The sequence below is a fragment of the Rutilus rutilus genome (assembly GCF_951802725.1).
Source record: "Rutilus rutilus genome assembly, chromosome: 1".
In the NCBI taxonomy this organism is placed as follows: Eukaryota; Metazoa; Chordata; class Actinopteri; order Cypriniformes; family Leuciscidae; genus Rutilus; species Rutilus rutilus.
In genome coordinates this window covers 69203544-69229697 of record NC_140209.1, presented here as the reverse complement: position 1 = coordinate 69229697, position 26154 = coordinate 69203544, and the positions used below count along the sequence as shown (strand labels likewise).

Below are 26154 nucleotides of genomic sequence, written 5' to 3'. Positions count from 1 at the left end.
AATATGAACATAATATCAACTGAATTGAAATATTAACATAATACCCCCACAATGAAAGATGAAGTTGGTCTTGACACCTGCAGGCCTTTTAATCAAATATCCTTTTTCTTTTCAGTTTGGCAGACTCTAATCTCACAGATCAGCACTGTGCAATTGTGTCTTCAGCTCTACAGTCATCAAACTCCCCCCTGAGAGAGCTGGACCTGAGTAACAATGACCTGCATGATTCAAGAGAGAAGCTGCTCTGTACTGGACTGAGGAGTCCGAACTGTCAACTCAATGTTCTGAGGTTTGTGTTTCACATTTATTAATTACAGTTTCTCAGTTGTATATATATTTAATTGGAACATGAAATGCAATCACCAATACTTAAAAACTCGAATGTACCAAATCCTTAAACAAGGATGCAAAATTGCCACTACAGTTCCTGCTTTACACTCAGTTTTCAGTTGTATATCATATTAAAAAACTCTACACACAGTTCTCTGTATTAAGTACAACATTCAAAATTACTGTAAAATCTCTTTAATCTCTTTGGAAAGCAACATATTTCAAAATGCCAAGCTCTTTACACAAATGGTAATACCCTATCCTCACATGTGTAAACAGTAGTTGTCGAATTGTTCACTTAGAAATCAGAGCTTTAGCATAGTTAAAGGGATGGTTCGGAGTAAAATCAACCTGGGGTCTTTTTGCACCATGACATCGAGCCAAACACCCCCCAGAAGCCTTTTTTCCCTCGGTTGAACATTTTTAAAGTTAGAGCTTATTTAGAGATATCAGCCGAATGGCTTAGTGCAGACGCTATTGGCTCCAAATTTGTATTTGTATACATATTATAAGGATGTAGTATAACGACAAATAATTTTTTTTTTTTTTGAAGTGTTGACAACTTAGTGTTAACTAATAATTGTTATAAACTGGTGTTACCAACAAAATATTAGTGCATTCCTGGAACTGGGCGTCGTTACTCTACATCCTTATGCATCGCTTTCTGCCAGGACTTTTACGTGCTTTTCTCAACTCAGTGAAGTGATGTCGGTGTCCGGGTTAACAGTAGCATGAGCCATCAGGCAAGTGCTATTTAAATAAACTCCTGATGTACTTACAAACTTTCCAATGCCTCGTTTTATGAGTACAGAACCTATTTGTACTACTGTAGAGGTTTGGTACCATTCTGGGCATTATTAGTGCGGTAATTTACGAGATACAAACTGGAGCCAATAGCGCCTGCAATAAGCCATTCGACTGATATCTCTAAATAAGCTCTAACTTTAAACATCTTCAACCAAGGGAAAAAAGGCTTCTGGGGGGTGTTTGGCTCGATGTCATGGTGCAAAGGACCCTATAGGGCTGCATGATACTAAAGAAAAATGCGATATTCGATATGTGATCCGATAATGCTTAAAGTGTGTAAAATAAACTTAAATTATCTTTCAAATATATTTAAAATGATATAACCTACAAGTGCTGACACTTACGTTTTTATACGTTTTTAATATATTTTATAATGTAATAATTTCACAGTTAATCTCCAAGTTAATGTAGAAACAACATAAAGACATTATATTTTAAATACTTGCTTAATAGCATCAATAGCAACGCATTATTTACATTAACACATTCATTTAGCAGACGCTTTTGTCCAAAAGTGGTAGCCAGTGCAGAGAGACTTTGCAGCGCCAGTGCGCTGTGCATCATAAGACCACGCACATCTGTATCACCGCGGATACGGACTCCATGTTGCTTTCAGCACATCATTCTGCACCCATGATGGGCATACGTGCTTTGTGCCGTTCTGTTTTGAAGCGTTTCATTCATATTATGGTTTTGTGCACTAAAGGATGATCGTATCTATCATATTTTATTGCCCCAAGCTGCACAATACATTTAAAATAAGCATCTTTTAATTGTATATTATTTGTGTGTAGTGTATATAATTCTTTACATTCATATATAAAATAAAAATTGTTAAATGTATGAATACATGAATGAATTTTATAAGAGTACTAATAGTAATTTGTTTTTATTAATATGTTTAGATTTTATAAAATATCTGTGCAGATTTTTTCAAGAATTACTTTTTATTGCTGATTTATACTCTCACTAAGTTTAATAAACAAATGGTCATAGCTTATTGTTATATATTCTTATTAACTAGTGTGTATTTAGTGGATTCTGGATTGTGTTAAACAAATAAAAAAGTGACCATTAGTTCATACTGTATATGAATGATACATTGTATGGACTTTTCTGTGATTGGCCAGTTTGTTGTTATTGTTTCAGTTATTTACTGAATTGAATAAATGTATTTAATATTTAAAGGTGTTAACTGTAATGTTACACTGCAAAATGCTAACTTACAAACTGCAAAGGACTAAATTCATCACAATTATTTAATGAATGAAGCACGCAAAAAAAATGTATGACAGAGCCCTAAAACAGACAATTAATCGTATAATCGTCAAAGCCCTTATACAGACAATTAATTGTCAAAGCCCTAATTATTTTTAGGCAATTAATCGTCAGCCAAATTTCATAATTGTGACAAGCCTAGTATTCAGATAATGGCCTACAACATAAAATGTATAATTAAAATGTAAAATAACACTCTTTTATTGTTTGATTAACAAAAATGACTGCAGCAGGTTTATTAGGCTGCTGTCACTTTAAGAGCTGCACGGATCCAGTATACTTTTACACATGTGTTTTCTTTCTCAACTGTTTACATTCACTTAAGACATAGTCAAGTCAAGTCAAGTCATCTTCATTTATATAGCGCTTTTAACAATGTAGATTGTCTCAAAGCAGCTTTACAGAGATAAGCGTATAATTTAAGGTAACAGAGATTGTTTCGGCTTTACAGCAGAGTTAAGTTATTTCCATCTAAAGTTAGTTTTAATTGATTTGGTTCCGTCGCAATGATCATTTGTTATTAAATTAGGGGCCGCTAAGACGACACCATTCTCTCTACACAGACTTTAAACGCGAACCTGTGAGAAACGCTGATGGCGGTCACATGCGCATTTAGAATGGGTTCTATAGTTATGTGCGTTAGAATATACGCAGGTTTGGAATTCCCTACAAGCCAAGCCTAAACAAAATACTTGTCTTTCCTTATAAATTTTGATAAGGAATTTTATTTTATTTGTTGCTTTGGGGTAGGACCGCAAGACGAATTTTCCCGACAACGCCTTATCTGTAGAGTGGTAGTGGGTTCCTCCATAGGGAGAGACTAGTTGGCACTTCAGCACTGCGTTGTCATCGGTCCAGGTGAAGGTCCTTCGTCAGATCTGGATACGGCCCGGATCCGGCAGGCTGCAGGAAAAACCTTGGGATAAACACAGACACTAAAATTAGCGTAGATGCCATTCTTCTCATGATGTAACGAGTACATCAGGATTTTTGGGAAGTGTTCCCGGTTCCGGCTGACCTAATCTATGCAGCATAACATTAAATTATAGAAGTCTATAATGTATTATGTGAAAGCTAGGTCAAAGAGATGTGTCTTTAATCTGGCTTTGAACTGACAGAGTGTGTCTGCTTCCCGGACAATGGTAGGAAGACTGTTCCAGAGTTTTGGTGCTAAATAGGAAAAGGATCTACCGCCAGCAGTGGATTTTGATATTCTAGGTATAATCAACTGGCCGGAATTTTGAGATCGTAATAGACGTGACGGACTATAATGCGTTAAGAGCTCGCTCAAGTACTGCGGAGCTAAACCATTCAGTGCTTTGTAAGTAATCAGCAATATTTTAAAATTTATGCGATGTTTAATAGGGAGCCAATGCAGTTTTGACAGAACTGGGCTAATATGGTCATACTTCCTGGTTCTGGTAAGAACTCGAGCTGCTGCGTTTTGAACCAGCTGTAGTTTGTTTATTAAGCGTGCAGGGCAACCACCTAGTAGAGCATTACAATAATCTAGCCTTGAGGTCATGAACGCATGAACTAATTGTTCCGCATTTGTCAATGAGAGCATATGACGTAATTTAGATATATTTTTAAGATGGAAAAATGCAGTTTTACAGATACTAGACACGTGACTTTCAAATGAAAGATTGGTATCAAAGAGCCAGATGGACATAACCAACTGTTTATGAGTATTTTTACGTATGTACTATAATGGTCCAGTGGCAGAACTTTTGCCAAGCGTGTCATAGGTTCTGAGTTCTAATCCACACTCGTATATATATTTTTTTCTTTTTCATCAAAACCGATTATGTTTATCAGTGGTTGTATATCAAACAGAGACAGATTTGTGTGAATTTTGTTTTGTGATTTCACCGGAACGAATGGAGAGTCTCCTCAACGGATTGAAGACTGTGTGGTGTGTGCGCGAGCCACAAGAGAACACTGTATCAGCGCCACTGATCGCAGCGGCAACGAGCACTTTGATCACTTGATTAAAAAAAAACATTTCAGCGGTAGATTGCTTCTTATTTAACAAACGAACGAAACGAATACTTTGCTAGTTAACTGGAGATGTTTTATTTATTTGTATTGGTACATCCGTGCCACGAGATGTTTCAAAAGTGGTGGGGACATGTCCCACCCGCAAATTACGCCTATGATGACGAGACACGAGGAGAAATTGACAAAGAACTGTCCGACAGCCCACGTAGCTCGCACTACAGATGGATGGACCTCCAGGGCCACTGGAAGTTTCCTCACGGTGACCGCTCACTATATTACTTCAGAATGGGAAATGAGAAGCTGCGTTTTGCAAACACGCCCCATTTATAAAATAAATAAATTAATAATTAGATAATTAAGCTATATATCATATGCTGAAGTAATTTTTTGGAGTGTTAAAGATTAAAAGAAAAAATAACAACAAGAACCGTACAGAACTGAAAACCATGACCCTAAAACCATGATACGAACCAAACCGTGGGTTTTGTGAACCGTGCCACCCCTAGTGTTTACCATGTGGAAAAGCATAAAACTCAACTCAAACTTAAATTTTACTTTCACTCTCACTTTGTCAACTCATTGGCGTAAAGGAGGCTTGCATCAATTATTGGTAGAGGCAAATATAACGGTGAGGCTAGTGCACATGGGGAGAGACGTCACAAGTGAATGTAGTTCTTGCGAAAGGGTTGTCTGAGAGGAGGGCAAAGTTTGAGTTGCTGTGTGAAGTGGGGCTTATGTTCCTGTCGGCCTGACGCTTCCAGGCTTGCTGTCTTTGTTGAGTCTGTGAACTGGCGCAACGCACTTTCACGTACCAGCTTCATTCAGCCATTCAAATATGAAAGCAAATATCAGATATTTGATCATCTTAGAGTCCACTATGATCGCAGGAGACTCTTCAGAAACTTTGCGATCTGTTAAACTTCAGTGACTCAGAGCCATTCTCTCACACAAACATTTCAGCACACACGCTCACAGACACACACACACTAAGCACTGGCTTTTCTAATATACACTTCCGATGTGTCTATTGCAGCTACTTTTTTACTAAGATTGATATATATTTTATTTTTGTTTGGTTGTTTACACCTTCTACTTCTAACTGCTTATTTAATGTGTTCTTTTACATTAAAACATTTGGAGTTAATGTAGACATGTGAATCTACTGTTGCTGAATCCCAACTGATGTATCTGCAAGGGTTCACTGCTTATGTATTTTTATGTATGTGTGAAAGAGAACCAAGAAAACAAAAGTGGTGGTGACTGAAATTGTTCAACGATGGTTGATTTCTTAAATTGATCTTTTATTTATTTTTATTTATTTGATTGGTTGTTGTTGTTGTTTTTTATTGGTATTGATCAAGTTAACTTTTGACTGTGTTATTTGAGGGGTGTTGTTTAAACCCTTTTATGTTGAAAGACAGAAAAAGTCAGACTCTGTGAAATAGTTTTGTTTTGTTGTATGTAACAGGTGGGTTAGTCATGCTGTCCTGGGTTTATTTTGACAGGCCTACTCTTGTCTGGCATCCGAACAATTTTTTTTATTTATTATTATTGATTTAAATAGTTTTTTAGGGAGACCGATTTCCCTTGAAGTATACCAGGGCCTTTACATTCATGTCCTTTGTTTCTCATTTCTCCCCTGTTTAGGTTGGCACACTGTAAGCTCACTGGTCAGTGCTGTGAAATTGTGTCTTCAGTTCTACAATCATCAAACTCACCCCTGAGAGAGCTGGACCTGAGTAACAATGGCCTGCAGGATTCAGGAGTGAAGCTGCTCTGTGCTGGACTGAAGAGTCTAAACTGTCAACTCAACATACTGAGGTACTTGAGGGTCTGTGAAAAATAACCACACAAGGACATATCGTGGCAAACTTATTCTGAAAAGCTTTATCTTTTCACATCAATCTACACTCCAAATGCCATTATGCATATGTAATTAAATGCCTTTCTGTGTGGAGTTTGCATTTTCTCTCTGTGTTGGTGTGGGTTTCCTCCTTGCACTCCGGTTTTCCCCACAATCCAATAAGTGAATTGGAGACAGTAAATTGTCCATAGGTGTGAATATATGTGTCTGTGTGTGAGTCCTGTGGTGGACTGGCCATCTGTCCAGGGTGTCCCTTGTCCGTGGCCTGAGGCCTGAGTCCCCATCCAACCTCACAGAGCATGAGAGGACCTGCAAAGAAGAATGGGAGAAAATCCACAAATCCAGATGTGCAAATCTTGTGGCATCATACCCAAAAAGACTTTAATCTGTAATCTGCACCAGATTAGGTGCTTTAAATAAGTACTGAGTTAAGGCTTTGTGTACTTAAGCAAAGTAAATATTTCAGTATCACAAATCTGTGTATTTATTTATTTATTTTTTTGCTTTGTCATTATATACTGTAGATTGATGTCGAAAAAAAATAACATAAAACACTACAGGCAGCATAAGGTTGCAACATGAAAAAATTAAAAGAATAAATAAGGGGCATGAATATTTTTCCAAATTGGCAGCAATGGCTATACAATCTATTTAGGCTTATGAAGCTTTAAGTTAAATTGTGTTACTTTAGCCCATTTTAATTAATTAAACTGAACAAGAGGCAAAACAGATTTTTTTGAGTGTATGTTTGTTGTATAATGTCAATTGTGATTTTCACTTTGATGCAACATAATGAGTATAATAACCCCAAATCACAATTTCTCATCGAAGGAAAATCTGCCGATTACAAGGAGCAGGCAAACACAAACCTTTTCTCCTCCTTTGTTATTGAGAGCAGATTTCCTGTAGCGGAAACAACTCATGACTATACTGCCCTCTATAGGTCTGGTGCAGTCATAGTGCGCATGTGTCGGATGTGTCCATCCTGAGCTTTATTGGAAATTGTATATTGGGTCAATGTAACTCAGTTAAGTTAAAACAGCATTCCCTTGTTTTATGTTAAATAAACCTGATTGAATTAGGTTACAACAAAAATATTAGAATTTATAGGTTGAATCAGTTAGAAATACCTCCTTAAAGCAACAACTGCACGTTCACTTTTTTATAGTGCATGTTTATGTAAAAAAAGAGCATATTTTCTAATGTAGAAATAAATAACTTGCGCATCATAAATTATATCCTCAAACGTATCAAGTCCCTCAAAATGAAACGGAAACCACAGTTTTGTTCTTTTTCTGAGGTAAATTCTTCCAGGATTATTTCTCACCGCATCCCAAATTTCTGAGTTAATGTAGACATGTGAATCTAATGTTGCTGAAACCCTGTTACTACCAACTGACATATTTGCACGGGTTCACTGCTTATGTATTTCTATGTATGTGTGAAGAGAAAAAGAAAAAGAAAAAAAAAGTAGTGATCTCTGAAATTGTTATTGATTTAAATAAATAGTTTTTTGGGGAGAATGATTTCCCTTGAAGTATATCGGGGCCTTTACATTCATGTTCTTTGCTGACCCTTTCTCAAAAACATGAGACAATGCATACAGTGCCCTAAAACACCAGTCTGTATTAATAATATTGTTTTTGTAATGATTTGTTTCTCATTTCTCCCCTGTTTAGGTTGGCACACTGTAAGCTCACCAATCAGTGCTGTGAAATTGTGTCTTCAGTTCTACAGTCATCAAACTCCTCCCTGAGAGAGCTGGACCTGAGTAACAATGACCTGCTGGATTCAGGAGTGAAGCTGCTCTGTACTGGACTGTCAAACTGTCAACTCAACATACTGAGGTACTTGAGGGTCTGTGAAAAATAACCACTCAAGGACATATCGTGGCAAACTTATTGTGAAATTATTCTTATTCCAGGATTATTTCTCACCTCATCCCAAAATGAAAGTAAATGAATATGATTATTCTGATGAAACATGATGTGTTTGAGTTGATATGGGTGTTGACTCTGTTTGCATGAATTGCCTCAGATCATTACCATATGAATAGTGTGCGCTTTCTGTTGGCATGTTCACATTTGCAGGAAGCTGACACGAGAGACCGTTACATCTCTCTCTCTTATACAGATTATATAAACAGAGAATATTTGTTTTTGTTTTGAATAGGATAATTTAAAAGTAGACACTTACATGCAAAAAGTAGACACTTATTTGCAGAATTTAGTTTTCCTTTGTTGATGCACTGCAGAAAAAAGTTCACAGAGACGGCTGAAAACATCCTGTTTGTTTTGCTTTGATTGCAAGTGGAAACAAATGAAAGTAAACTTTTTACAGTTTCGAATGGTGTATTGCTCTAAAAGCATATTACCATAAATTAGTATTTTATTATGTGAAAAAGTCCATCAAAAGGCAACGGTATGTCTGTCGACCCCAGAGGGTTAATTCTTTTAGATTTTATGGGTAAAAATTGAGTTTTTTTATTTTGAAATTATAACTTACAATGAGATCGTTTAGATAATTTGTAGCTGATAATTTGCACATTTTACAACACTGTGATATCATTCAAATCAATTAGAGGCCACCAGTAGATACACTAACATGGACCCTTACTGTTGTTGTAGATTATCTCAGTGTATGGTGACAGAGGAAGGTTGTGCTGCTCTGGCTTCAGCTCTGAGTTCAAACCCTTCACACCTGAGAGAGCTGGATCTGAGCTACAATCACCCAGGAGAATCAGGACTGAAGCTGCTCTCTGATACTCTCAACCATCTGGACAAACTCAAGTATGTTAAGTAATATAACAATAATCCTGTCTGGTGTGATTGGTTTTGTTTTTTTAAAGGGTTAGTTTACCAAAAAATACAATTCTGTCATTATTTTCTCACCCTCATATCGTTCCAAACCTGTAAGACTTTCATTCATCTTCAGAACAGAAATGAAGAGATTTTTAATAAAATCTGAGATATTTCTGTCCCTCCATTGACAGTGCTACCACTTCAACACTTCAAAAAGTTCATAAAGAGATTGTGAAACTGATCTATTTGAATTTAGTTTAATCCAAATTTTCTGAAGAGACATCACTTTATATGATTAACAGATTTAATTTACTCTTTTACTCACATATAAAATTCATCAACGCACATATCAGTTATGTCAAACGGAAGCTTAGACATGCTTGCTTGATGTGTGAGAATTTGTGAGAGTTATTCTTGTGTTACGGAGCACGTTTGAGCTTCCGTAAGAACAAATGAGGTTCATTCTTGTGGCCAAAATCTGACAGTTTCATACCATTTTCCATTAAAACAGTAATATACCGTAGAAAACAAAAATAGCCTACAGGAATATACTGTGAATTAACAGTGCTCAAAATCGACACTCAGAGGCTGTTTTCCCAATCACACCCTATACCCTCATTCACTATTCCCTACATTAGTTCACTAATATAGTCCCCTTGACAGAGTGAATGAAAAGAAGTGAGTGAATTGAGACACTGATGAACACCTGATAAGCAGAATCACTGAAGGACAGAGAAACAAGAACAGAAAAAAGAGAAACACAAGAACTACAACTGACTTCCAGCCACAGAATGTGATACAAGTTTACAAACCAGTTTACGATTATTTCTTTCATACATGTACAAAAGTTCTTGTTGAGAATTAACAGATATTTAGTTGTTGATGTTTTATTGAATATAATATAGATTTTAGTCACCATGATGTAGATCAGTATTTGCTGGACCTTTGATTCAGTGTTCTCTTCCTGTGTATAAGTTTTGAATTTATGGGTATTTTGTTACGCAGAGCGTTTGAGCTTCAACAAGAACCAGTGAGGTTCAAGAATATGTGAAATAAGCAGTAGATCTAATGTTATAGAATTAAAATATTGTTTTAATGAAGTTGCGCATCTTGTACATAAAGACACTGTAGACATCTAAGTTTAGAACAAAGATGGAGAATAAATTGAAAGTGAGTGTGGAGAAACAAGGGGCTTGTTTATTTATTTTTTTGTGATATCTGGCAACCCTTCAGTGGAGCTTTAATGAAGAGAGGAAGAGAGAAGAAGAATATACATGTATACATACATTTAATAATGCACACGTACACAAATCCGCACGAGATGCGATTTTTTCGCATCCGATCTGAGCCACTTCAAATCCGATATCTGGACACCCGAGCTCCGTCTAAACACGCATATCTGAACTTAACTTCTCTGTAATTAATCAAACCAACAAGCTTCACTATTACCCAGCGGGCACCTTGATATCAGTTTGACGTCAAAAGTTAGTCAAGACGATCAAGATACTGCATCATTTTAAGGTCACACATCCACACATATCAATGGTTTTTTTTCCTCATTCTAAATTTTTTTTTCGTAAACATGCCGTCGTCTCAAGAAATATCTGCGTACACACAAGGGGGTAATCCAGCACCCGGAAAGCGTACCTTCACCTCATTAGTTAGCAAGCCATCACCTGCTGTTAGCTTTCCATTGACTCCCATTCATTTTGCCGTCACTTTGACAGCGAATAACTTTACATCTGATTATTTCTAAAGAAACGCGACAATGTATAAAAGGCTCCATTACCTTGTATCTTACGTTATGGCCCCGTAGAAGCCGTTTTTGTAAAAATAGGCTTCTTCTTCTTATACTGTCTATGGTTTCATGTGTACGCAGATATTTCTTGAGACGACGCCATGTTTACGCAATTTTCTTTTAGAACGAGGAAAAAAAAACATTGATATGTGTGGATGTGGCCTCTCTCTCTCCCTCACTCACTCACTCACTCACTCACTCACTCACTCACTCACTCACTCACTCACTCACTCTCTCTCTCTCTCTCTCTCTCTCTCTCTCTCTCTCTCTCTCTCTCTCTCACTCTCTCTCTATGACAGCTACGAATTAATGTAAACACAGATATCGAATACCAGTCCTGTCTAAAGTTAATGTAAACACATATTGAATATCAGTCCTGTCTAAAGTTAATGTAAACACAGATATCGAATACCAGTCCTGTCTAAAGTTAATGTAAACACAGATATTGAATACCAGTCCTGTCTAAAGTTAATGTAAACACAGATATTGAATACCAGTCCTGTCTAAAGTTAATGTAAACACAGATATTGAATACCAGTCCTGTCTAAAGTTAATGTAAACACAGATATCGAATACCAGTCCTGTCTAAAGTTAATGTAAACACAGATATCGAATACCAGTCCTGTCTAAAGTTAATGTAAACACAGATATCGAATACCAGTCCTGTCTAAAGTTAATGTAAACACAGATATCGAATACCAGTCCTGTCTAAAGTTAATGTAAACACAGATATCGAATACCAGTCCTGTCTAAAGTTAATGTAAACACAGATATCGAATACCAGTCCTGTCTAAAGTTAATGTAAACACAGATATCAAATACCAGTCCTGTCTAAAGTTAGTGTGAACAGGTGAGGCAAACAATCGGATATAGTCAAAAGATCGGATCTGTGCTCTGGAAGTTTTTTCCTAACAAAATTCATATGAAAATTCAAATGCTTAAAAATAATCAAAGTCTCAAACCAGCTGCTCAAATGATAAATCAAATGCAATTTTATTTCCTCATTCAGGGAAGCATGAATTATCAAAAATCTAATCAAAATTCAATTTGATTTTTTATTTTCATTATCAACCTAGTAGGCTATAAACCTGTCATAAATATATAATTCAGTGCTCAAATCATAAATCTAATGCTCAAACCAACATCAAAAATGATAAATCAAATGCTTTTTATTTTTTATAGAACATATCCCGAATAAAGTCCAGGGTCACAGATTTGGGATATTTTTAGAAATGTGGGAAAAAACTACTCTCGTATGTCAAGTCAAGTCAAGTCATTTTCATTTATATAGCGCTTTTAACAATGTAGATTGTCTCAAAGCAGCTTTACAGAGATAAATGTATAATTTAACGTAAGATTGTTTTGGCTTTATAGCGGTTCTTTAATAAAGTTATTTTCCAGCTAAAGTTAGTTTTGATTGATTCGCTTCCGTCGCAACGATCATTTGTTTTTAAATTAGGGCCGCCAAGACGACACCATTCTCTCTACACAGACTTTAAACGCGAACCTGTGAGAAACGCTGATGGCGTTCAGATGCGCATTAAGAACGGGTTCTATAGTTATGTGCGTTTGAATATATGTGTGCAGGTTTGGAATTCCCTACAAACCAAACCTAAACAAATTACTGGTGTTTCCTTATAGTTTTGATTCAGAATTTTATTTTATTTTATCAATTCGGGGTAGATACGCAAATTGAGTTTTCCCGACGACGCGTTATCTGTAGAGTGGGAAAGGGATCCTCCATAGGGAGAGACTAGTTGGCACTTCAGCACTGCGTTGACACCGGGTCCAGGCGAAGGTCCTTCATCAGATCTGGATACGGCCTGGATCCGGCAGGCTGCGGGAAAACCTTGGGATAAACAAAGACACTAAAATTAGCGTAGATGCCATTCTTCTCATGATGTAACAAGTACATCAGGATTTATGGGAAGTGTTCCCGGTTCCAGCTGACCTAATCTATGCAGCCTAATATTGAATTGTAGAAATCTATAATGTATTATGTGAACGCTATGTCAAAGAGATGTGTCTTTAATCTAGATTTGAACTGACAGAGTGTGTCTGCTTCCCGGACAATGGTAGGAAGGCTGTTCCAAAGTTTTGGTGCTAAATAGGAAAAGGATCTACCGCCAGCAGTCGATTTAGATATTCTAGGTATTATCAACTGGCCGGAATTTTGAGATCGCAATAGACGTGAAGGAGTATAATGCGTTAAGAGCTCGCTCAAGTACTGCGGAGCTAAACCATTTAGTGCTTTGTAAGTAATCAGCAATATTTTAAAATTGATGCGATGTTTAATAGGGAGCCAGTGCAGTTTTGACAGAACCGGGCTAATATGGTCATACTTCCTGGTTCTGGTAAGAACTCGAGCTGCTGCGTTTTGAACTAGCTGTAGTTTGTTTATTAAGCGTGCAGGGCAACCACCCAGTAGAGCATTACAATAATCTAGCCTTGAGGTCATGAACGCATGGACTAATTGTTCCGCATTTGTCAATGAGAGCATATGACGTAATTTAGATATATTTTTAAGATGGAAAAATGCGGTTTTACAGATACTAGACACGTGACTTTCAAATGAAAGATTGGTATCAAAGAGCACACCCAGGTTCCTAACCGACGACGAAGACTTAACAGAGCAGCCATCAAGTGTTAGACAGTATTCTAGGTTATTACGTGAGGAAGTTTTTTGTCCAATAATTAAAATCTCTGTTTTTTCAGAATTTAGAAGTAGGAAATTACGAGTCATCCAATTTTTTATATCAGCTATGCATTCTGTTAATTTAGTGAATTGGTAAGTTTCGTTAGGTTTTGAAGAAATATAGAGCTGAGTATCGTCGGCATAACAGTGGAAGCTAATTCCATGTTTCCTAATGATATCTCCTAATGGCAGCATGTACAGAGTGAACAGCAGCGGTCCTAGTACTGAGCCCTGTGGTACGACATACTGAACTTGTGATTGATAAGACATCTCTTCATTTACTGCTACAAACTGATAACGGTCAGATAAGTATGATTTAAACCATGCTAGTGCAATTCCACTAATGCCAACATAGTTTTCTAGTCTATTTAAAAGAATGTTTTGGTCAATGGTGTCAAACGCAGCACTAAGATCGAGTAACACTAATAGAGAGATACAACCACAATCGGATGATAAGAGCAAATCATTTGTTACTCTAACGAGAGCAGTCTCAGTACTATGGTATGGTCTAAATCCAGACTGAAAATCCTCGCAGATATCATTTCTTTCTAGAAAGGAACATAGTTGTGAAGATACTGCCTTTTCTAGTATCTTTGACAGAAAAGGTAGATTCGAGATCGGCCTGTAATTGACTAATTCTGAAGGATCAAGTTGCATTTTTTTAACAAGCGGTTTAATCAAAGCCAGCTTAAAGTTTTTTGGTACGTATCCTAGAGACAAAGAGGAATTAATGATATTAAGAAGAGGATCTATGACCTCTGGAAGCATCTCTTTCAGTAGCTTAGTCGGTATAGGGTCTAACATACATGTTGTAGATTTAGATGATTTAACGAGTTTAGTAAATTCTTCCTCTCCTATAGCAATGAATGAATCAAATTTTTCCTCAGGGAGACTACAATGCACTGCCTGATGCGATACTGTAGTAGACGGTTGCATAGTTATAATTTTATCCCTGATATTATCAATCTTATAAGTGAAGAAGTTCATAAAGTCATTACTGCTGTGCTGCTTGGAACCTTCTGTGTTTGAAGCTTTCTTTTTCGTTAGTTTAGCCACTGTTTCAAATAAATACCTAGGATTATGTTTATTTTCTTCTAATAGGTTTGAAAAATAAGCAGATCTAGCAGCTTTTAAAGCCTCTCTGTAAGCAATTGAGCTCTCTTTCCATGAAATGCGAAATACCTCTAATTTTGTTTTCTTCCAGTTGCGCTCCATTTTTCTGGCTGCTCTCTTAAGGGCCCGAGTGTGCTCGTTGTACCACGGCGTTGGATTATGTTCTTTAATCTTCTTTAAGCGCAAAGGAGCAACTGTGTCTAAAGTGCTGGAAAAGAGAGAGTTAAAAGTTTCTGTTGCAATATCAAGTTTTTCTAAGCTATCCGGGATGCTAAAATGATGAAACTGATCAGGAAGATTATTAATAAAGCAATCTTTAGTAGCAGAAGTGATAGGTCTAACATATTTGTAACACGGAGTCGGCTTTGCAGCCTTGGCTAAATGTAATTTACACAAGACTAGATAATGATCTGAGATGTCATCGCTCTGCTGCAGAATTTCAACGGCATCAACATCTATTCCATGTGATAATATTAGATCTAGAGTATGATTACGACGATGAGTAGGTCCTGACACGTGTTGTCTAACTCCAATTGAGTTTACAATGTCTTTAAATGCCAAACCCAATGCATCTTTTTCATTATCGATGTGTATATTAAAATCACCAACAATTAGTACTTTATCTGCAGCCAATACTAACTCTGATAGAAAGTCCGCAAATTCTTTGATAAAGTCTGTATGGTGCCCTGGTGGCCTGTATACAGTAGCCAGCACAAATCTCAAACGTGATTTATCATTTATACTATATATTTTTACATTAAGCACTAACACTTCAAAAGAATTATATTCGAAACTTGATTTCTTAGTGGTTTTGAAAATATTACTATAAATTACAGCAACACCACCCCCTTTGCGTTTAAGACGAGGTTCATGTTTATAACAGTAGTCTTGCGGGGTGGACTCATTTAAAGTAATGTAATCGCTTGGTTTTAGCCAGGTTTCTGTCAAACACAGCACATCTAGGTTATTATCTGAAATCATATCATTAACAATGAGTGCTTTTGAAGTAAGCGATCGAATATTCAGCAACCCAAGCTTTAGCATTTGCTCATCTGTATTATAGCTGTTTTTTATTTGTTGAACATCAATTAAATTTTTAACCTTAGATAGGTTTAAACATTTTTTGGATTTCCAAAATCGGGGAACAGACACAGTCTCTATATGATGATAGCTAGGTGAAAGAGGCTCTATGTGATGGGATTTATCTGACCTGGGTGACGCGAGGCTGCTAGCAGACGGTTGGTTTAGCCAGTCTGTCTGCTTCCTGACCTGGTGCCCAATTTGTCATGTTTGAGCTCTAAGACTATGAGCCATATTACTAGATAGAAGAGCAGCACCATCCCAGGAGGGATGAATACCATCTCTTTTCAACAGGTCAGGTTTGCCCCAAAAACTTTTCCAATTGTCTATGAATTCTATATTATTACACGGACACCACTCAGACAGCCAGCGATTCAGTGAACACAATCTACTAACTATCTCATCACTCCTGCGAACAGGAAGGGGGCCAGAGCAAATTACAGTGCCTGACATCGTACTTGCAAGTTCACACACCTCTTTAATATTAATTTTGGTGATCTCCGACTGGCGGAGTCGAACATCATTAGTGCCGACATGAATAATGATCTTAGAGAATTTACGATTAGCATTAGCCAGCACTTTTAAATTTGCTTTGATGTCAGGCGCTCTGGCTCCCGGCAAACATGTGACTATGTTCGCTGGTGTCTCTATTTTCACGTTCCGTGTGATCGAATCACCAATTACTAGGGCACAATCAACAGAATTCTCAGTGGGTGTTTCACTGAGAGGGGCAAATCGATTTGTTGTGGTAATCGGAACGGAAGAGTGGTTTTTTGATCCGCGACTAGAGCGATCCCTCACTGTCACCCATTTGCCCGGCTGCACAGGCTCTACTTCAGCTGGAACCGAATCATGTAAAGAGTTCACTATGCTATGCGCATCCAAAATAGGATCTAAAGCTCTAGCACTCTTACTATCCTCAATTAAAGTTTGGATGCGTGTCTCTAATTCTGAAATCTTCTCTGTCAGCCTAACTGTCTCCTTACATTTATCACATATAAATCCTGCATTGCCAACAGAGAAGTCTATGCTAAACATGTGACATGAAGTGCAGGTGACAATAACAGGACAAGACATTACTCACCGTGTTTGTTGACTGATTATTACTTACCTGAGCTTTTATGAACTCAAAGGCGCGAGAGAAAAATAAATAAATAAAACAGCTGAGCGCATGGGTGGCGCGTTAACAGGCTAGCAGTAGCGAATTAGCGTGTTGTGCTAGTAGTAATGGAAGCTAGCGATGTCAATCTGAGATGTTGGGTAAGCTGTATTTAGTATAAACAACTACAAATTGTAGTAAATGATGGTTCAAAACAAAGAAATACGAGGCTAAGACGGAGCTTACAGCACCGAAGCAAACACACTCACAGCAGGCAGAGAGGCAGACAGGAGCAATCGATCAGCGATTGTGTAAGTAGTATGTGTAAGTAGCCACAAAACGTAAATAGAGCGTTTTAACGTGAACATGAAACAGACCAAACCTCAACTTTTTGGGATGTTTTATTTAGGTGTTAAAAAACGTATCCTGCACGTTGGAATAATACGCTTTAAAAATACAACCATGCAAAATACTGACGTTTATTATGTTTTATATTAGTTATTGACAATTTTACAATGTGATAACTGTCACTGTAGAAGTTCTGAATGGCCGGTAACTTAAACATTTAGTAGCCAAATTGTCTGGTGAGTGAAAACGTTAATTTTCAAACCCTGTTGACGAGACATTATGAAACTTTTCCCAGTGTTCAAACCGCTGCACCACATGGCAGTCAGATAAGACACTGTGCAAATATGAAAGATTTGTTGTAGCTTTTACCATTACACATTTTTGAGTTGTAATCTTCTGGGCAAGACTAAATACAATGACTGACAATACAATTACAAAACAGGCTTTAAAAGTTGTATTTAGAAATGAACAAATGGAAAAACACATAGTTTTGTTACAGCATAAAAGAAAGAAAGAAATAACTAGGCAAATAGTTTTAAAGCAGGACCATTAAGAGGGGAAATCTGCGGAGAGACGAGAGGAGATCGGCATTTTGGATCCCCCCCCCCCCCCCCCCCCCCCCCCCCCCCCCCCCCCCCCCCCATCCGCATATATAGGGCTGAAATCTGTGGAATGAACACACACACACACACACACACACACACACACACACACACACACACAGAGGTGTGTTTACTCTTCACTCATGTTCCTGTCCGCATATTGCTGTCTTTTTTGTTGTTGTTGGTTTTATTTACTAAAAATTAGTTTCTTATTCTAAAGTTAATCATTTTATACATTTGGATTATTTCAATAATATGTAATTGCAATCAAGTATTTTCTTTTAGTGGCAACTTATGTGGCATTATTGCAAATTTATGTGGCATTATTGCAATAAGAAGACACTTCAAAAGACCTCAGACAAAAACAAAAAAATCTAAACTTTGACAAAAATACTGATTTAATGTATTTTAAAATGATTAAATATATATTCATAACAAAAGCTGTTATAAGAGCAGTTAGTCACATCCAGAACAATGAGTGGATTTCTATGGCGCCTCTGCTGGAAGTATATGGCAATTACACTTTCTGGCTAAAACTATATTATCTGCAAAAGAAATATCTGACCAGATGGCAGAATTATGCATCTAACAGCTAGATCAATATCCAGAAACAACTCGTATTTCATTTTGATCATTATTAATTAGTTTTTTTTTTCTTAAAAATGTAATATTTCATATGCTTGCTAATGGTGTAGCTGAGGAGTTTTGCAGTAAATAGGTAGGCTAGAAAAATACTTAAAATCTCCCAAAACACAGTGTTGCGACTCCGAAGAATCACCACAAATAAAGGAGAGAACGAATACATTTCTTTGCTCAGAACTGCCGTTTTATTTCACATTGTTCTTTCCAACAAGCCGGAATTCGGCTATTTACAGCTATCTGTATCGCCGCGAGACATCCGCCGTCACGTCGAACCCGAGCAGAACCCCCCTGTCAACATGACCCAACAGCTTTTATATAGAGCGAAGAACCTACGCACCGGTGCTCCCAATCACGCCGCAATCAGCCAGACACCTGCAGACAATACAAACACAACACAAATACACACACAAAATAAGAACGGACTGACAGGGACGTCACAACAGCATTAATTTATAGATGAGAAGTAAACAAAACAATTATATATTTGTATTTTTTATTTTTACAATTACTCTACATTTTGTTTAGTGATGTAGACCCCAAAGACCAGCAGTGTAAACAGGAAACGAGGGTCTTATGAGGGTTTAACGTTTTTATTCATGCCTTAAAATAGCTAGAATAAGTTCTTAAGCAAGAGCAGCACGACAACTGTTTCTCCACAGCAATGTGCATTCTGGCCCAACCCAGTCTAACAAGCAAACACTGGCAATATGCGAGAGATCTCTTGAGACTCTTTATGTTACAGTGTGGAGAAGGGTTACAATGTCCAGCAGATGTTGGGGGGATGGTGTGTGTGTGTGTGTGTGTGTGCATTTAACATTGTGCTTGTAGCAGTGTTGCATCATCATTTCTGTGATTTTCATGACATGTTATCGGTTTTATGGTCTAGTGGGGCATTATGGATCGAACATCCGGAGTGTGACTTTAACAACATACAGCCAGATATTGCATTTATTTATTTATTTATTTATTTATTTATTTATTCATTCATTCATTCATTCAAACCTTGTTTGGGGTTGTCTTGACAAGCCTTTTTACATTTCCTTGATTGGAATAATAGCAGGGTAAACTTAGTGGCATGGGAGTCCAGAGCAAATTAATTTGCCCTTTTATCTAATAGTGAAAGAACAAATCCACTATTGAATTCCCACGATTTTTTCAATATAAAATAAAAATAGAGAAATGGATTAAGGCAGCCAGAATAGAGAAACGTCACATTTACTGTCACTCCCTCGGCAGCGCTATTAGAAACACCAGTTACTGTTACTTTATTTATTTAGTCATTTTATGTCAGGGCAGAATAACGCAAGGTATATTAAATGTATACATTACATTCATCCAAAAATACGAAAATATATGAACTCAGTATAAAGTTGTATAGTTTTTAAACTCTCACTGAAAGAGGAGGCAGAGTGTGTGTGAGCTGTGGTCAGAGCCAGAGCGAACGTCTCCTGATCGCCACAGTAAAGCTGAAGCAGCCTATAGTCTACTCACTTATCAGTTTATTTTACATTTAAAACTATAGATATCAAATATAAAACTATAAATATGACATTTCAAAATATGACCAGAGTAAATAATAAATTATACTATGACAGTATGAAAAGTTCGTTTTCCTCCGCAATTACAACTAAAATAAATAAAATAAGTTTATAGGTAAGAGTGACGGTTGAGACGTTTGTTGCAACGCTCTTAAAGAAATCCCTTTCCTCAGGGACTTTTCCTCCTCAGGGAAACCCTTACTAGAGGCTTCATGAACTGGCTCAAACTAACATGGCGGCGTCGTGCATGTAACGTCAGCTCAAACTAACGCGATTGTTATAAAGGTGTTTAAACAACAAAACACATCCACTTGCACATCTTTGACAATCGGAATATCAGATATGTCATGCTATAGCTAACACATTTGTGAATATTTTGAATAAAAAAAAGAGGAAAGGGAAAAAAAAGCAGATCATCAGTCATTCAGCGCTATTGTGGCTGCGGTGTGTCACGTGACTAGCAATGACGCGTCACCATGGAAACAATAAAGCGATACGTTCTAAATAACGGTCACCTTTGAAAAAATAGTGAATAAGATTATACTTTTTTTTGTCAATTTTGTTTGTTCTTTTTGTATGCAGTGACAAAATGAAGCAAATCACAACTAGTCAGGGGCGGCTGGCCAATAGAGGGCGCTAGGGCGCCGCCGGAGCTCCAATGAGCCAGACCAGTTTATGAGCCACACTCACTCATTAAATAAATAAGTAAATATATACATAAATCATACATACAAATGGTCAGTATTTGTGTGTTTGAGATATTAAATGCACCCAGTATATGTACAAAATATGATAGAAATGAAAAGTGTCTGCTTTTTCAACACATCTCCATTCTCCTCCACCTGCGTGCTCGTCTCATCAGCTCTGGAGAAATGCCCCAGAGAGGCGGGTCTGTGGAGCAGCTCAGCCAATTACTGATTTAAGATATAAATGTTTGACATAAACTGTAGCCAATCAGCGAGCTCAAATCTAGTCAGCTATAGAGGGGCGGACCAAGTTGCGCGATCCCGCCCGCGCCCGCGCTCATGCGCGCCTATCTCCATCAGACAGCGTCTATCGGCCTGGCTAGCTGGATGCGGTCATGCTAATGCCTTGTTTTGCTTTCCGTGATTACTTTGTAAAATAACGGGCACAGATCCAGCATGGACAGTTACCGGAGTGAGGGAAGTGAGTTCAATTTCTAATGCAAATGGAAAGTTTGTGCAATTTGTTTGTTTTTGTGTAAGAATGCCTCAGCCTTGTAATATGGCATTAAATAATGAATGGTATCATGCAGTTTGTGTTAAATTGTGTTTGAGAAGAAGAAGACAAAGATTATCGCTTTTTGCTCACCACAGTTGCAGAGAAGCAATCGATTTTGCTGTAATAAAGCTAGTAGGCTTAGTAGCTTCTGCAGCACGAATACAATCATATAAGTCCGCCATTATTGTTGTTGCTGTTACTCGTGACACAGACGACACGTGATGTGATGACATCATCGTTTCACAAAATATACGGATTGGCTGTACACACGAAACCGCAAGGGTGTCGTTTTCAGATTTATCCACTTTGGGACCCGGTTTAAAAAAATAGCGGTTTCAGTCTCCCAAAACGCCGGATCCGTGTGGACGAAACACCAATACGATAAAAAATGTATACGTATACAGCGAAACGCGTCTCCGTGTGGACGGGCCCTAACTCTCCTGGGAGTTTATATGGCTCCAGAGTCAGTTTTAAAATATGAGTGTTAAATTAACACTCAAGAGTGTTAAAGTTAATGAGCTCATTAAGTGATTCATTGAGTGATGATTGACCATTATTGAAGACACCTGATGATAACAAGCAGAATCACGGAAGGAGAAAATCCATTTTTTTAAGACACCGTTATGGTGATAATTGTTTGTTTTAGTTGGGCTCTTGACCCCTAAAGCATTAACTCTAGATTTTGTTTGGTTGTTGTATCTGAGTTATAACTCTCAGATGAACAAAAAGAAAAGGTGATCAGGTGGTGTTGGTTATGGTTTGATAATCATAATTCGACCTGAATATCAACTCTCATTTAGAGAGTCAGGTTTACCTTGTTGATTACAGATGAATTGTGAATTATGATAAATTATGATCTGAATTGTCTTAATAATTTCCTTTTTCTAATTGAATATTCTTTTTGTCACCATAGTTGAGATTCATACACTGATTCTTGATGTCTGTGTGTGCCTAAAAAAAGATTTTGTTTTATCAGAACAACTTTTAAGAAATCCTTTAGACTAGTTATAAAAAAAGATCTTATTCTGTAGAATCACAGTGATGCTGTAATCAACAATATACATTTAAGTCAGAGATTAGACTCTAAATGAGATCAGTGATTCAGGTGAAATTATGATTATGTCAAAACATAACCAACATAACCTGATAAACTTTCTCTTTGTTCATCTGGCAGTTATAACTCAGATACAACAGCCAAAAATAATTACAGTTTAAGGGTCAAGAGCCCAACTAAAGCAAACACTGATCTCCATAACGGTGTCTTAAAAAATTAGATTTTCTCCTTCAGTGATTCTGCTTGTTAACATCAGGTGTCTTCAATAATGGTCAATCATCACTCAATTAATCACTTAATTATTTCATTACCTTTAACACTCTTGAGTGTTAATTTAACACTCATATTTTAACACTGACTCTGGAGCCATATAAACTCCCAGGAGAGTTTAACACTGGACTTTTTGCTGTGTACCCATGTCATTATACACATTTGTGTCCTCATAAACCACACACACACACACACACACACACACACACACACACACACACACACACTAACAGTAGGCCCTGACAGGAGGAGGACAGAGTAAAGATACACGGGACCTACAATTTCCACACTTTTATTAGCCCCGAACATCCTGTGTGTGTTATTATCACACAGTGTGTGGTTATTGAAAATGTGTTCTGATATACATTCTTCACAGAAAATGAGCCAAGGCCAATGAGTCGGAGTTTGAAAAAATAATTAATCGTATAATTTTTCTCTTGATAAAAAATGAAAACGGGTCGTACAAACCCGAACACCATACAAGGGTTAAAACGACACTAACGAGACGCTTACATTAGTGATGTTACATATGACACTGAAGCTTCGATGCGCGTATCACAGAAGCTAAACAATTTCTAGTGAAGCCCCGTATCGGGGTGTGTGTCGGTTTACTAGAGTCACGTGATCGATGACAAACGAAGCCTCACTTTCTGTCCAATCACGTGCGCGTTTTGCTTTGGGCGTCAGAAGGCTCGAACTCCAGATCGTATCTAACGAGTCATTGTTGCATCAGTCTGGTAGATGGGCTATTATTTTTTGTTGTTGTGTCTTTTTGTTTTTGTAAAATCTTTGCACTTTTTGGTGATTTTATGTAATTTGGTGTTGGTATTTGGGTTTAGGGTGGGATTAGGGGATAGGGTGTTGGTGTTTGGTTAATGGTTTGTATTTAGAGCAATGGCAACAGCCAAAAATACTAAAAATAATTAAAATCTTTATCAACTTTCTGTCATTCCTACAGTTGATAAGCACTATCAGTGACAAGTGTCATAAGCACATTTAATAACAGATGATCCTATCAGACAATGTCCTTATTTATTGTGTGTGTGTTTGTGTGTGTGTGTGTGTAGAGAGAGAGAGAGAGAGAGAAGGCCTACATTAAATCTTGTTGAATCATATAAGCTCATTTTAATAGCGTACCGCACGATATACGTCACCTTTTCTCATTAATATTCATTAAGCTAGCGACGGTTGCTAGGGGGGTCAAACTCGCGCGTGTCACTCATGCTAGACGCATGTAAACAGTTTACGGACGAGATGTCTACTGAGCTAAACCTGCTAACTCTGTCCGAGAATGATGTCCCCGGTGCCAAATTCACTGATATAGAAGTAGAAGAACATACAAATATTCAATTGAAGAGATGGCTTGAGTGTAGAGGGCTGAAAAAGACGGGAAAAAGAGCCGACCTGATCCAGAGGTAGATTGTTATCGACAGAATTTCTCCCCCAAAAAACATCGCCTTACGCCACTGACAGTGACATTTTGCAGTTTCAACAAGCTATCTTTTACCACCCTATGTCCTGTCTGTCATATATACTATGTCCTCTGGTTGTCTTACGTCTGACAGTTGTTGGGGGTCATTTATATTATTATTATTAATGTATTTATTTTTTGTTTAGCGATCGCTAATGCTACTTGGGCAACCAACAACACTTAATTTTTAATTAATATCAAATCTAAATTCTCTCAATTATTTTACCCTCCCCCCTAAGGCTGTTTCCTTACTACAGAAAAAGTAAATCTGTCAGATCTAGGACCTACCTGTATCATGACCAGGCTTGCTAGAAAAAGGCAGAGGCTGAACATGTCTTACATATTTAAATAAGAGTATTTTAAGAAAGTAGGCCTACATATGACTTTTATGATAAATACATGTCATTCAAGGCAGTAGTAGCACCTACAAGTAACTATATATATAGAGAGAGAGAGAGAGAGAGAGAGAGAGAGAGTTATTCATTCATTCAAAATAATGTTTTAATGCATTGAACTGGTCTTTTGGACGTCCGCACAAGTTGACCCATCGTTCACATTTATCCCTCTGGGTTTTTGGCTTCGGGAAACGAATAAAGAATACATCCTTCATATGTGGACGGTCATAGTGTCTGGAGTCGTTTCTGCAAGTTCCATAGCAGCAGTGTTTACTCGGCATGTTCTTATTTGAGGGATAACCGGCAGAAAACAAGCAGTACTAGCATGAATCATAAGCGAGCGCGCTTCTATGTTGACCCCCTTCCGGTTTACGTTGCTGACGTCACGCGGCCTTGCGGTCTAAAAATAGCACTCGTGCGGCACGCTATTGTCACACTTTAATGGGTAAAATAATTTATTTAATGAACAAATCAAACACAAACATGTAAGGTTTTTATTTTGTACACATAACATTGAAACTATGGAGTGTGTTGTGATTGCTTCGTCTGCCAGAGCTTCACAGGCTTCTGGCTGCTTTATTTTAAATAAGCACCAGATGGCGCTGTTCTCGACACTCTCGAAGCTTTGAATCTTTTCCCGGAAGGGAAAGCTTCAGTGATTCATGAGGCTTCATTTCCCCATCCCTAGCTTACATACGTTTGAACAACACAGTGTACAAAACAAACCTTTTAACGTTAGATATCATATTCTAATTAAATGAATACTTACAATCATAGAAAGAATGTCCTTGGTGATGGTCAATGTGCAGCCGCAGCAGCTCTGCTCGTCTCCGATAGCTGACATACGTGTAACAGCTGTTCTAAATAAGCTACATCTGATTGGTTAATAATAATTAGAGGTGGGCGGATCGATCCTAAAATATCGATACTTCGATACTACATGAAAAGGATCGATCCAAATGTGTGTTTTTTTTTCCAGTAATTTTTATTAATTTAGCACGCAATTCAGTGCGTAAAATAAGCTTCTAAATGGAAAAATAAGCGAATGTTAGCAGATAATTGTGTAGGATAGAACTTTTTCTCCTAGTCATCTGGATACAAGACGAAACCAATCAATCACAGAGAGCGTTCGATGCTGGTGCTTCACTGAGCTCACAGGCACGTTTGGGAAACGAAGCCTTGCTTAGATGACAGAGAAACAATCGGGAGTTATTTTGCAATAAACAAAGCAAAAGTGTATATAACGGTTCAAAATGTTGAGGACAGTAAGATTTTTTTTAATGAAATTAATATTTTTATTCAACAAGGATCGATGCATTAAATTGATCAAGGTTTCAGTCAAGGTTTTTTCACTGTTAAAAAAATCTACTTCATATAAATGCTGTTCTTTCAGCTTGGTTCATCAAATAATTCTGCATCATGGTTTTCCACAAAAAATATGAAACTGTTTTCAACATTGATAATAAGAAATGTTTTCTGAGCTGTAAATCAGCATATTAAAATGAATTATCATCATGACTGGAGTAATGATGCCGAAAATTACGCTTTGATCAATTGAATAAATTACAGTTTAGTATGACATATAGAAAACAGATAGCCTGTTAAATTGTAATATTACAATTTTTACTGTATTTTTGATCAAATAAATGCAGAAGAGAATAAAAAATCTTACAGACCCCAAACCTTTGAACAGTAGGCTAGTGTACAATAGTACTTTTACTATAAT

The 26154-nt window shown here is 37.3% G+C and overlaps 1 protein-coding gene across 2 annotated transcripts in view; it reads left to right on the top strand.

The window, feature by feature from the left end:
* The window catches only part of LOC311295206 (protein NLRC3-like), a 129382-nt gene that overhangs the window by 15691 nt on the left and 87537 nt on the right, over window positions 1-26154 (top strand). For both annotated transcript variants that reach the window (XM_084416445.1, XM_084416444.1), the window contains exons 5-8: window positions 116-289; window positions 6064-6237; window positions 7960-8127; window positions 8908-9069. In XM_084416445.1, the coding sequence (XP_084272571.1) occupies window positions 116-289; window positions 6064-6237; window positions 7960-8127; window positions 8908-9069 (678 nt within the window). The remainder of the gene's footprint in view (window positions 1-115; window positions 290-6063; window positions 6238-7959; window positions 8128-8907; window positions 9070-26154) is intronic.